This window comes from Ctenopharyngodon idella, chromosome 16 (genome assembly GCF_019924925.1).
Source record: "Ctenopharyngodon idella isolate HZGC_01 chromosome 16, HZGC01, whole genome shotgun sequence".
Classification (NCBI taxonomy): domain Eukaryota; kingdom Metazoa; phylum Chordata; class Actinopteri; order Cypriniformes; family Xenocyprididae; genus Ctenopharyngodon; species Ctenopharyngodon idella.
In genome coordinates, this window is record NC_067235.1 from 26,755,109 (window position 1) to 26,768,449 (window position 13,341).

The window sequence follows — 13,341 nt, forward strand, 5'->3', positions numbered from 1 at the left end:
ACAAGAGACTGCGAGATTGGAAAAGTATGGCTTGCCTTTGATGACAGCAGTGGGAAACCTGAAACTATATTTTATGTGCAGATGGGAAGTCAGAGTGAGGGGGAGATGATGTTTGTGTACTCTTATTAGATTTAGTCCTTTGGTTTCATCTGACAGTAATCAAATTCAGAAGGACATTTCAATACCAAAACATATGAGTTCATAAACTGTGCTGTTGTGTCTGTAACAAATATGAATCAAAGGCTTGGTGTTTTTTTTTTTTATCATGATTATTATTATTATAAGCTTTGTTATGGTTCGTTCAGTTTACAGTTTCTTTTTTCAAGTTCTTTAAATTCATTCCAGTTGAAGGTAAACATGATTGTAATTGGTTGTTTCCAACCCTAATAAATGCTTTTGTTGTTTCGTCCAAAACAATACAGTTTCTTTGACTCGCACCCACTCATACAGAAAATGCCTAGACTAAACAATGGATAACAACTTGCATAAACACACACATTCACACCGTCCTCTATCTTTATTACCTTTTGATCTCTCTTTCTTTCACACGCACACACACACACACACACGCACACTAAAAGGTTATTTAGGCTATTTTTAAAACAAACATCAACTTCTAACAATTGCAGTCTAACACGCACACACACACACACACACACACAATTCTCGTGTCCAAGTTTTTGTAAGTGCAACATTTGAAGAGTGATACTTTGCCTGATCCACTCTTCTGAAATATTACATTATTCCATCAGAAAAAAACGAACCCCCAAAATACCCAAATGCACAAAAAACTACTTATCCTCAACCCAACGTCTTTGAAAGACAACATGAAACAAATTAACTGTAGATTCAAGTCTGTAAAGTATCATTTCGAGCATTCAAATTAGTGTTCAGTTTGTTCTGAAGTTGCTCTAAATCAGTGAAACCACAGCAGCCGTAGTAATGGAATATAAAGCAGATGTAATGTTCCACAGAAATTGAAATGATTTTTCAGAGCAAAAGCAGAATGATACAATAAACGGCTTTATCAATTTGTTAAAGACAGCCTGTAGGTGTGAGAGAAGGTGTCCATTATGAATCTAAGTTAGAAAACCTCTACCACACATCATTTCTCCTAAACCACATGCCATCGGTAGTTTAAGCAGTATTTGCATGTCTCTAGAGCGAGAAGCGGCGCTGGTTGCTATTATCATGAGCCGTGATATGATGTCGTTACCATCGTGATAAGGCCCTAGTCTATGTAAAAAGAGTTAGAACCTTAATTTTGAACCTTTTTGTAAAATGATTGATGCATACACTGCTGTTTATTCCTTGAAAAGCTCATAAGAACGCAATAACTACCTGCCCCGAAGCATTTGTTTGCTTGTATTACTCTTGGCAAAAGTGTCACCAGAATCGTTGCCAGTAATTGCTGTTATTTCTTTTCATGTGTGTTGTTCTGATTTCCTGCTGGACTCTAGTGCCTTTAGGTGTGTGTATAGCTGAATAACTGTTGCCGTAGAAACGGATTATAACCACCAGACCCCTCAATTTCCATTTGGTCTTGCTGATCACCACCGAAAGAAGTCAAGTAGCAAGCAGCGACAGCCGGTTCAAACTGGAACAAACCCGCTGAAGATGGTTTGGACTTCTTCCGAATCCAGCGGGAATCAGTGTGGTCCGAACGAATGAGCGGAGACCGTCCACAATGTCCACACATAAATAAATGCATGTGTCTTATGTACAGTGTCTGTGTAGGTGTCCACCTCCAGTTCAAGTCCATAAAGTCTAGAGGAGATTATTCCAGCATCACTGAGCTAATGCACTCGCACACATACACACTTGCACTCGTTCACTCACTCACTCACTCACTCAAGCACCTTTTATCAAAAGGAAAAGGAAAGAAAACAACAACAAAAAGCTATTTGGCTTCTGTTTGTCTCGATGTGTTTAATGCGTTTGTGCTGGCGCTCGTGCGAAATCACTTCTTTCTCAATTTTCTGCATCACAGAACAACCATATCGGCCCCTCATGTGCGACTATGATACGTTCAAATAAGAATCAGATGTAATTGGATTTTTTTTAACGCTTTATAAATTGTCGCCTCGTCAATAGAAAAGTAAAAGATGAGCTGATTTCAAGTCTGTGAGATCGGTTTCTATTATAGACTTGTTTAAACTCATCAAATGAATATTGCTGTTCATCCCTGACGGCAATTACATGATCATCCAGCGGTTTGTACGTCTCTCTAGCAACAGAAACACACAGAGAGAAACAAACACTTTTGGAATTGGATTAAACGGTAGTTCAGATATTTTGCCAGGTTTGAGCGAAGAGTAACAGGAGCTTCTCGACGGTTTCATTACAGATCTTATCAAACTGAATCTGAGACGCTTTTAAACTCTTAACCTGCCAATTCAAAGATAATGGAGCCATCAAACCTTCTGAGGGAAGGGAAGATCCGCTCCACCCCCAAGCACCGAAGGCGCCACACAAACACACAAAAAAATCTGCACTATTGAAACTGAAATGGCATAGTTCTCATTATGGTGTTCAGATCTGTATTAGTATCGTCTGTGCGACATGCAAATTGTGTCGCCGTTTTAAGACATGAAACAACTGTTGAATTGTGGGCTGGTGCTTGACACTTCGTAAGCTGTTGCAGCATCAAGTGATTCATTTATTTTCTGTTCCTTTCCAAGTTTTTATCTGCAAACTTGTCGGCCCTAGATCCTTCCTTTCCCCCCTCAAGGCCTCGTTGGTGTTGTGACGGATAGGAGGTGGATGCTAGGAGACCGAGAGGGTGATGAAGAAAAGTGATGCCACGGTTAGGAGAAGGCGATCTCTGGATGGACTGCTACCGCTGATGCTCTTCTCCAATTTAGGGACCTCGGGATTATCATAGTCATCTAGAGAGAGACAGACAGATTAAAATTACCAGCTGAGGTCTAGACACCATTGTTGCGTGACTCACTAAGGTATAGAAAACTCTCTGACCAGCTGAGGCCTAAGGGAAGGAGTTAAAAATAAAACGTGTTGACTCAGGCAGGTATGTACTGAAGATATCTGTAGTAGACAGGCTTCATTGTGAACACAACAGAAACATAAATCTATACTATTATCAGGTACAAGAGGAGTGTCAGATGTGCCAAAATAATCTATGGAATTTTGCTACATCATCACCGGAGATGAACATCTAACATAACCAGTTTGTTGGTGTCTGCAACTGCGAGCAGGTGTCTTCCAGATCAGGGACTTTGTGATAGACAAGTTCATAAACACACGTCTTCACTTATAGGTCAAAAGGAACAGTGGGTGACGCAAATTGACTGCCAAAAAAAACATCTCCAGACACGTACACATTACACAAGTGTGTTGTTGACAGAATAATATGCTGTTATTGCACACAGACACAAGATGTGACAGTTTTTCCAGACACATCTGGGGTGCTAATTTGTCTTTTATCACCTTTTTACGCAGATAACATTTTAATTACAACAGCATTTAACAATGAGACTTAATATTATTAATCTTTTTTTAACAGTCTGTATTTTTTGCTTTTTATATTCCTTTTAACAAAGTTTTGTGTTAAATAATATTTGTTAGATTAAAAGTTTATAAGGTACTGTGCAAATAAAGTGCATTATAACCACTATGGCAGGACAATGTTTGATTGACAGGAGTCCTTGGATGCCAGGCAGGAAGAGAAGAGCTGTGTGGGATGTTCTGGGACATGTTGTTTACCTGCTGGAATTCAACACTCTGTGCCAACATTCACAACTCAGGCCAGATACAATCACATGATCTGGAAGAATAGACATCTCCAGCTTGTTAGTTTGCTTGAATTTGTACTTTGTTGTGTCATCTGACTAAATCAGCTGGTCAGATTAAAGTGTGAAGTTGTTTTTCATTTGGAGAATGAATTACAGAGATATTTGATGAGCTTGTCCTATCAATGACCTGAACGGGAAGTCAAATCTTACATTACGGAACAAAGAACTTTGCATCAGATATAATATTGCAGTAACACTTTACAATAAAGTTCAAATGGTTAACGTAAGTTAGTGCATTAGGTATCAAAACATAACAATGAACAGCAATTTTTACAGCATTTATTAATCTAGGTTAATGTCAATAATTAACTGTTGTTCATTGTTAATTCACGTTTGTTTTAATACATTAGCTGATGTTAATTTCTACAACATGAAATGTTAAAAATATAGACGCTACCATTCAAATGTTTGGGGTCAGTAAGATTTTTTTAAAGAAATTAATAGGCCTACTTTTATTCAGCAAAGAAAGATGCATTAAATTGATCAAAAGTGACAGTTAAGACTTTTTATATTGTTAAAAAAAATTCTATTCATCAAAGAATCCTGAAAAAAAATGATCATGGTTTCCACAAAAATATTAAGCAGAACAGTTTTCAACTGTGATAAATAAATAAGAAGAATAAATGTTTATTGAGCACCAAATCAGCATATTATTAGCATTGCAATTGTTATGGGGTTGTGTGGTGAGACGAACGACGAAGATGATGAAGAATAACGGTCTTTAATAATCCACAGAGTAATCCAACAGCGGTAGCAACACAACTCACATTAAGACGTACAACTGACGCCAACATAAACGAAACACGACAATGAATGCAAGCAGAACTGAACTTAAATAGTGAGAGAATAATGAGACATAAACACCTGAACACAACAATGAATCAAATTAACAACCATGACGACAAACTAATTAAGGTGAAAACACAAACAGAGTCCAAGTGGTGAAAAATAAGAATGAACAGAACCAAATAACTATGATAGCCATCACTTTAATAAATTGCATTTTAAAACCAGCTATTTTAAATTGTAATTATTTCACAGTATTACTGTTTTTACTGTATTTTTGTTCAAATAAATGCAGCCTTGGTAAGCATGAGATTTTTTTTTTCCAAAAAAATTCACACCGACACCAAACTTTTTAAAGGATTAGTTCACTTCAGAATTCAAATTTCCTGATAATTTACTCACCCCCAAATCATTCAAGATGTTTATGTCTTTCTTTCTTCAGTCGAAAAGAAATTATGGTTTTTGAGGAAAACATTTCAGGATTTTTCTCCATATTGTGGACTTCAACAGCTACCAACGGGTTGAAGGTCCAAATTGCAGTTTCAATGCAGCTTCAAAGGATCCCAGCTGAGGAATAAGGGTCTTATCTAGCGAAACGATCAGTCATATTCCAAAACAAATAAATAAAGATTATATACTTTTTAACCACAAATGCTCGTCTTGCACTGCTCTGCGATGTGCCACACATTACAAAATTACATTGCAAAGGTCATGCGTGACGTAGACGGAAGTACCTATCCAGTGTCTAAAAAGTGCAAAGACTAAGTCAAACTGCCTTTACAAAAAAAAAAAAAAAGGAAAAAAAAAGGTAAAACAACGATGTCGGACGATTTTGAAGTTGGAAGAGAAAATAAGATGTTTTTTCGCCCTACCATGGTACTTCCGCCTACATCACGCGTGACCTTTCCAACGTGATTGCGTAATGTGTGGCGCATCGCAGAGCAGTGCAAGATGAGCATTTGTGTTTAAAAAGTATAGAAATGTTTTATTTATTTATTTATTTTTAGAAAATGGCGATCGTTTCGCTAGATAAGACCCTTATTCCTCATCTGGGATCGTGTAGAGCCCTTTGAAGCTGCAGTTTGGACCTTCAACCCGTTGGTAGCCGTTGAAGTCCACTATATGGAGAAAAATCCTGAAATGTTTTCCTCAAAAACCATATTTTTTTGTGACTGAAAAAAGATAGACATAAACATCTTGGATGACATGGGGGTGAGTATATTATCAGGAAATTTGAATTCTGAAGTGAACTAATACTTTAATGGCAGTGTATATAAAAAAATCAACACTACTTTAGATTAATAAATGCTGTAAAAGTATTGTTCATTGTTAGTGTAGGATATCTAATGCATTACCCTATATTCCTTAATACAAGCAGGAAATGGTTTGTTTTTATTGTTAAAAAAAGCATATAAAGAGAATTGTATGAGCACAATGCCACACACATCATCTTCTTGTTCTGTATTATTCCCCTAAGGCCAAATAAAAGTTGCCTTTGTGTTTCTTTCATCTGTATTTGTGATTGCCTGTGTGTTTGTGTGAGTCACTCTGTACTAATATAAATTTGTTTCGTACTGTGAAACGTACTGCCATTAATGGGACTAACTGCTCCAGCAGATTTACAGAACTGACATTAAGATTCCTGCAAATGAGAATTTATGTTTCTAATGTTTTCAGAATCCAATTTTATTTAAATTAGTAAGTGCTTATGTATTTTTTTCTTTTAATTTAAAAACACTTGCAGCATTCTAGAGTTTCAAGTGGCAGTTTTGTGAGTATCTTTTGATTTGTTTGTAGAAGTACACTTTAGAAATGTATAATTTCCATTGGTTCTTTAAGTTGGTCAATACTAATGGGACAGCAGTGAGCAAGGACGAGAGGGTTTCTTTTGTCTATTGGACACAGATGCATGGAGCAGTACTGAGATGTGTGGCTTCCTGAGACCCGGCTGGCCTCTTGCGGTTGTTCTCTTCCCCTCTCTGGCCTGTTTGAAAACTGAACCCCTGATCGGAGCGAGCGGCAGAGAGCCGGTACTCAGATTCCAGTTATTGGAAATCGTTGGGTGGCTCCGACCCAGAGACGACCCAAAACACATCCACATCCATCTGTCTCAAAACACACGCTCGGGAAAAAAAAAAAACACGAACAGATCGATGCCTCTTTATTCCTTAAAAACACTTGAAGTCAAATCAATTTCTTTTCTCTCATTTAAATGGTGCCGGTCGTCGCTGTCCTTGAGTCGGGTTACCACGGTGGTGAGGAGGTGCAGGATGTGACTGTAAGGCTGGGAACTGGAGGGCTAGTTCTGCCACTGCTAATCAGCGCTAACACTAACCTCAGTGCTAATCAAGCTAACTATAGCCAGGCAGCTCACGCTTCGTTTGCCTTTTAGCTTGTGGCATCATTAGTGTCAGTCATTGCCTATAAGTTGTGTGTTAGCAGATAACTACTGTGTTTCTTTGGTATACGCCGTGTGCACAGGAAAAGCAAATTAGAGTTGATCTCATATGCATTTTTATTACACATTCAAATGACATTAAGTGGATTTAACTTCATAACTTCATACCCAATTTGATTTATAACAATAAATCTGCTCATACTTGCACACTTATGATTTATGAGCTTGCTGTGTGACTAAGAAAGAGGCGTGTGGATGCCACAGATCTGGCCATAGAAACCTTGGGTGTAAATGTCAACTTAGTCAGTGATTTATATGCATATGTATAAGTGTCAGGGTGGTCCGTCTGGTGTGTGCGTAACTCACCGAGGTCATCGATTTTGATGTTGGGTCTTAGAGTGTAGTCTGGCTCTCTGGGCTGGGGCTCATCATCTGAATCAGATGCTGGGAAGACATGAAAGGAGAATCAGAACACACACTCTCCCCTCCCTCTGAAGGATCTTATACATGCTCTCAAAGGACTTGGGAATTTATTTGTAAGCTCCTTCAGGTCATACAACACTGGATGGAGGGGGTAGTTAGCATCCCCAGTTCAGGCTACATGCATCACAGGGATGGGTTATGAATCATGAAACAATGGTCTACTAGTCGATAACTTGTCTAACAACTATCAACAGTCAAGGGATTTACTGGGGTCTCACCATGCAGTGAACAATAGAGGACCCAAGGAAAATGTAATAGAATTTTTTAGGGCTATCAAAATTAATGTCAATTTAATTTGTGTTTTATTTAATTTTCTTTTTTATACAATTATTGCATTAGATTTTTTTTTTTTTTTTACACTTTTAGAAAATCATGATTAATTGTGATTATTTTATTCTTTTGACTGCCATTAATTTTAACGCTGCATAAAAAATAATAATTTAATGGAAATGATAATTTTTTTTTTTTTTTTTTTTTTAAATTACTGTGTAATTGATACAAAATAATTTTGAAATGAAAATGTTTCTACAGTAGTGGGTAGAAAAAATTCTGCCAGCTTAAGAGAAAGTGAAAATTTATAATTTATTGTGAATAGGCAATAAATTTTCCATTTATTGTAAATTGATTTACAAATAAATCTGAATTGAAAATGTTTCTCTAATAGTGAATACATAAAAAAGATGTTCTGTCAGCTCAACAGAAAGTAAAAAATTGTCAGATAATATTTTAATAATTTGTTTTGCCTTCAGAACAAATGCACTGTCAAAAATACAATTAATTATTTTCGGAAACAATATTTTATTATTGTTGTTTTAGCTTTGGCATTAAGCGTTAATTAAAAACCCTTATGGAAATGTTGCATGTCTGACTTCTTTATTTTGGGGTTTGCTCACCCCAAAATTCTGTCATTAATTATTCACCCTCATGTCATTCCAAACTTGTAAGACTTTCGTTCATCTTCGGAATACAAATGAAGATCTTTTTGATGAAATCTAAGAGATGTCAGTTCCTCCATTGACTGCCTTTGCAACGACCACTTTGACACTTCAAAAAATTCATAAAGAGATCGGAAAACTAATCCATATGAATCGAGTGGTTTAGTCCAAATTTTCTGAAGAGAATCTATCGCTTTTTATGATGAAAAGATTTCATTTAGGCAGAAGCTCAACCTAACCTGAATAACACAAGAACAAACATCTTCCGGAAGCTCAAACGTGCTGCGTAACCAATGAGGTTCATTCCCCTGTGTCACGCAGCACGTTTGAGCTTCTGGAAGAGGTTTGTTCTTGCGCTGGACTAAACCTCTCGATTCATATGGATTAGTTTTCTGATCTCTTTACGAACTTTTTGAAGCGTCAAAGTGGTCGTTGCAAAGACAGTCAATGGAGGAACTGACATCTCTCAGATTTCATTAAAAAGATCTTCATTTGTATTCCGAAGATGAACAAAAGTCTTACGAGTTTGGAACGACATGAGGGTGAGTAATTAATGAAAGAACTTTCATTTTGGGGTGAACTAACCCTTTAAGTGTCCCCTTACAAGCACTGTGTTTTTAAAGGCGACACCAAATTTGATCCAACTTTTAAAAGTGCATTGGAAAACAACTGCATTTTGTTTAGTTCTTTTTTAGCTCAGTGGATCCAAATCTTGGTTTTAAGGGCCCCCCATCAATGCACATTTTATCTCTCTAATCTAACACACCTGACTCAACTCATCAGCTCATTAGTAGTTTTCCACATCCTTATAAATACATCAGCCCTGCTTCAGCCCTTTGAACTCAAGGCACTGGAGTTCAGACCTGACTGAGCAGGACTAACAGATTCATCTTGACACAAGAACTCAGAGACTCCAAGAGAGAGGGCAGAGGTTAAGACAGCACACAGTTTGCTCTCTCTTTCTCTCTCTCTCACATTCATACACTGAGCTGGAATATTATTAATGAACATGAGCACTGACAGAAAGAGAGGGTGAGGGGTTAAAATAACACTCAGTGCCAGCAAACTGACTGTGAGAGAACATGAATCCTGACAGCACCTGGAAACCAGAGAAGAGGGAGAGAGAGGGAAGAAATGACAGAGGAGCAATAGAATGGTTTATAGCAGTGTTTCCCAATCTTTGTTTTTGTCTTATATACTCTAACAGCCTTTTATGTGAGTATGTTTTTTTTAACTTCTGAATGCTTGATATTTCTCACACACACACACACACACACACACATATACATATGTGTGTGTATATATATATATATATATATATATATATATCTATATATCTCGTGGCCACATTAGGAATTTGTTCCCTTTATTTCATGGCCACGATCTAACGGAATTAAAATGGGGGGGAACGAATAAGTACAACGTGTCCTTGTTTTTTAACTAAAACAAGAGAACAAATGAATGTTATGTGAAAAAAATCTTAATTCATGGCCACTATTTAACTAAAACAAGGGAACTAATTCTTAATTCGTTATATTTTATTATACATTCTTCCTGCATGTCATGTGCAGGTCTTTGTAATATTTTATTTTTTATTTTTTTCAATTTTTTTATTTGAATCTTTTAATAAGTTACAATTTCTGTTATATACACTATTTTTCATACATTTTGGGTTGGTACAATTGATTGTTTTTGAAAGAAATCTCTTCTGCTCACCAAGACTGCATTTACTTGATCAAAAATACAGTAAAAACAGTCATTTTGTGAAATATTACTACAACTTAAAACTTTATTTTTCATTCATTATATTTTAAAAGCTGTATTTTCAGCAGTCATTACTCCAGTCTTCAGTGTCATATTCCTTCAGAAATCATTCTAATATGCTGATTTGCTGCTCAACAAACATTTCTGATTATTAATGTTGAAAAGAGTTGTGCTGATTAACGTTTTTGTAGAAACGGTGATACATTTTTTCATGATTCTTTGATGAAAAGATCATTGAAAATAACAGCATTTACTTGAAATAGAAACATTTAGTGGCATTAGAAACATCTTCTTTACTGTCACTTTAATCAATTTAATGCATCCTTGCTGAATAAAAGTATTAATTTCTTTTTAATACAAAAAAAAAAAAAAAAAAAAAAAATCTTACAGACCCAAAACTTTTGAATGGTAGTGTAGGTTTAATGAAGCAAAATCGTAATCGTATCCCTGGTTGGGAATCACTGTATAGTGCCAAACAACAACATTAAGACATGAAACCTAGTGGGGAAAGAGAGGGAGAGAGTGTGCTGTCTGTGTAAACAGATTGATTTAATCCTCAGAAAGACAGATAGAAGAGTTATAGAAACGCGGATTGAGTGCACTTCATAAATGGCTGGACAGGTGGATCAATTGACTGAAAAATAGAATAGTTGGATGGATGGATGAGATGATGAGTTGATGGATGGATGTATGATGGAATGACGGATGGATGGACAGACAGACGGGTGGATAGAGATCGATACCTGTTGAGCAGCAGACATACACTCTTAATCTCAGGCAGCTCCGCCCGTGGTGATGAGTGGGTGTGGCTAAAACAAAACAGCAAAATCTCAATCATCTATCAGTCAGTAATATCTGTAATATTGTCTATAATACTGAATACAGAGAAGCTTTAAATAAGTAATATTATATAAGTATCTAACATCTAAAAAGAAGCTTGTACTGTGTGTAAATAATACCTTATATGAATATGCATGCATAAGGTCCTACAGATACAGTTGAGTGTATAGTGTTAGCATTGTGTGTGTACAAATATAATACTATATATGGATTATTATAACACATACAGTAATAAAATAAGCCGATTTCTAAATTATATAATTATAAATATATATAATACATATAAATACAAGTATTTATTTTATTATTTAAAATCATCAAATATTAAAGGCTGGAAAATTTAAATTAATATTCACATAATGAAAATTTGGGATGATATACTTAATTGTTATGAAAATAATGTAGTAATGCAAAAAAATTACACTAAAAGTTTTTTTTTTTTTGAAGCAGAACATAATATTTTATTTCTTTCTTTTTGATGTCCTGGACAGGTTGCCTGACATCCATATACTATAATACAGTAATGTAAATAGCTGCGTTACTAAAGACTTGGAATCATGTATAGCTGAGATAAAGCACACTATATACTCACAGATATAATAATACTCCTGCCCAACGTGGAACTCATAGCCGAGCGAGAAGGCGCTGTAGCGCTGGAACTTTTCAGAGAATTTGATTGGTGCATGTGGGGCGTGGGGACGGTTACACTCCCAGCGTTTGAAGCCCAGCTGCGGGTCACACGTACGGTAACCACGATAACTGACCATGTAAAGTACGTACTGCTCGGCCACGCCTCTCTGGCTGCTGTTGTAGTGAGGACAGTAGATATCCAGATAGTCATTGACATTCACCTGCACCGTGTAGCCCTCCTTACGAAGTCTGATGACACAGAGAAACACACATATACAATTATAGTCAATTATTGCTCTAATAATGCTGGACATATTTTGCATCTTTATCCATTAACACATACACAAAAAAAGCATACAGTATAAGCAACTGAAAAACAATTACTAATAGGATAAAATTTAGTGTCAAAATTATGTGTCAAAGCCATAGACTTGTGGGCAGTGCTCTGACATATAGTGCAAATTTACATAATTTATTAAAAGAAAGTGTATTTGTGACTAGTCACCAATCATTTAACAGGGTTCCTACATGTTTTCCATTTCAAAACTTTTCCATACTCAAATTTCCAAATCTTTCTGTAAATTTTTCATATTTAACATAAATGGTACATCATTATTTTCAGCATTATGTTTGGTATATAGCATAGTCATCTGTAAACATTTTTTTTTTCATTGGTTTTCTCAAAGTGATAACATGCACTAACATGATGAGAAGAAACCTTTATAACCTGCATTTGCATAATGAAAATGTGCGCCTTGAATTCATTCAGTCGTGTTCGACAATTACTAAATTATCACTAAACTTTTGCCAAGAAAACTCTTATCTTTTTTGTATGACAACTAGCCAAGCTGAATGTGAGAACAACTAGAAATGCCCTCAAATTTAGAATCAGTCAAGCACATCTGATTTAAAATGGCAAGAGGTCGGGTGCAGCTGATTTCACATTCCTCCAAAATGAAAAGCAAAAAAAGAGTTCTTTTCGGCCCCTGTGACCTCTCTATACAGGAAATGATCCAGTGATCTGAGTGGAGCTCATTCACTTTTTATATATATTATTTATCTAGCTACATTTACAGTATATCATTCCAGATCAGGGCAAAGCAAGTAGTTGTTTTGTAAATATTATCAAACACACACACACACACACACACACACACACACACACACACACACAGGTCTTTCCTTTTGCTTCAAGGTTAAAGGAGGACAAATAAGTTTTCACATGATGATGAATGCATTTTCTTCGGCAGAAGTTCAGGCAGAATCAGTGCAGGCTTGTATTAGACATTTGCATTTCGGGGGAAGCTCCCTCGGGCCTGTGAGATAGAATGAAGGTGAGCATGAAGAAGGGAGAGACGAGTGATGGCTGTGTTGGGACCTGTAGTAATATATTGTTATACCGCTCCAGTGCACAGCTGTATTGACAATGAGTCTTACCATTCCATGACAGAGTCTGATGAAAGCGCGCGTAACGCAACGTATATAAACAACGAGGAGCGTTTGCGCGGAGTGAATGCAGCTCTCGCGGGACGAGTCTTACTGCAGGTAGGAAAAGTTGCAGTGCAAGTGTCAGAATTCAAAACGCAACCGCGGTCGCTTCTTCACTGCACTCGTTTGTCAATGTCACACCAGCAGACGCCGAGAGGATGGAGTGAAACTCATCGGGCTCTCAATGAAGGGAGGTTGCCATTAT

At 36.6% G+C, this 13,341-nt stretch overlaps 1 protein-coding gene across 1 annotated transcript in view; it reads right to left on the bottom strand.

The window, feature by feature from the left end:
• Window positions 1-445: 445 nt before the first annotated feature.
• The window catches only part of efna3b (ephrin-A3b), a 64,274-nt gene continuing 51,378 nt past the window's right edge, over window positions 446-13,341 (bottom strand). The window contains exons 2-5 of the mRNA XM_051866776.1: window positions 11,611-11,897; window positions 10,922-10,987; window positions 7,363-7,440; window positions 446-2,888 (exon numbers count right to left, since the gene is read on the bottom strand). Of these exons, the coding sequence (XP_051722736.1) occupies window positions 2,767-2,888; window positions 7,363-7,440; window positions 10,922-10,987; window positions 11,611-11,897 (553 nt within the window). The 3' untranslated portion in view covers window positions 446-2,766. The remainder of the gene's footprint in view (window positions 2,889-7,362; window positions 7,441-10,921; window positions 10,988-11,610; window positions 11,898-13,341) is intronic.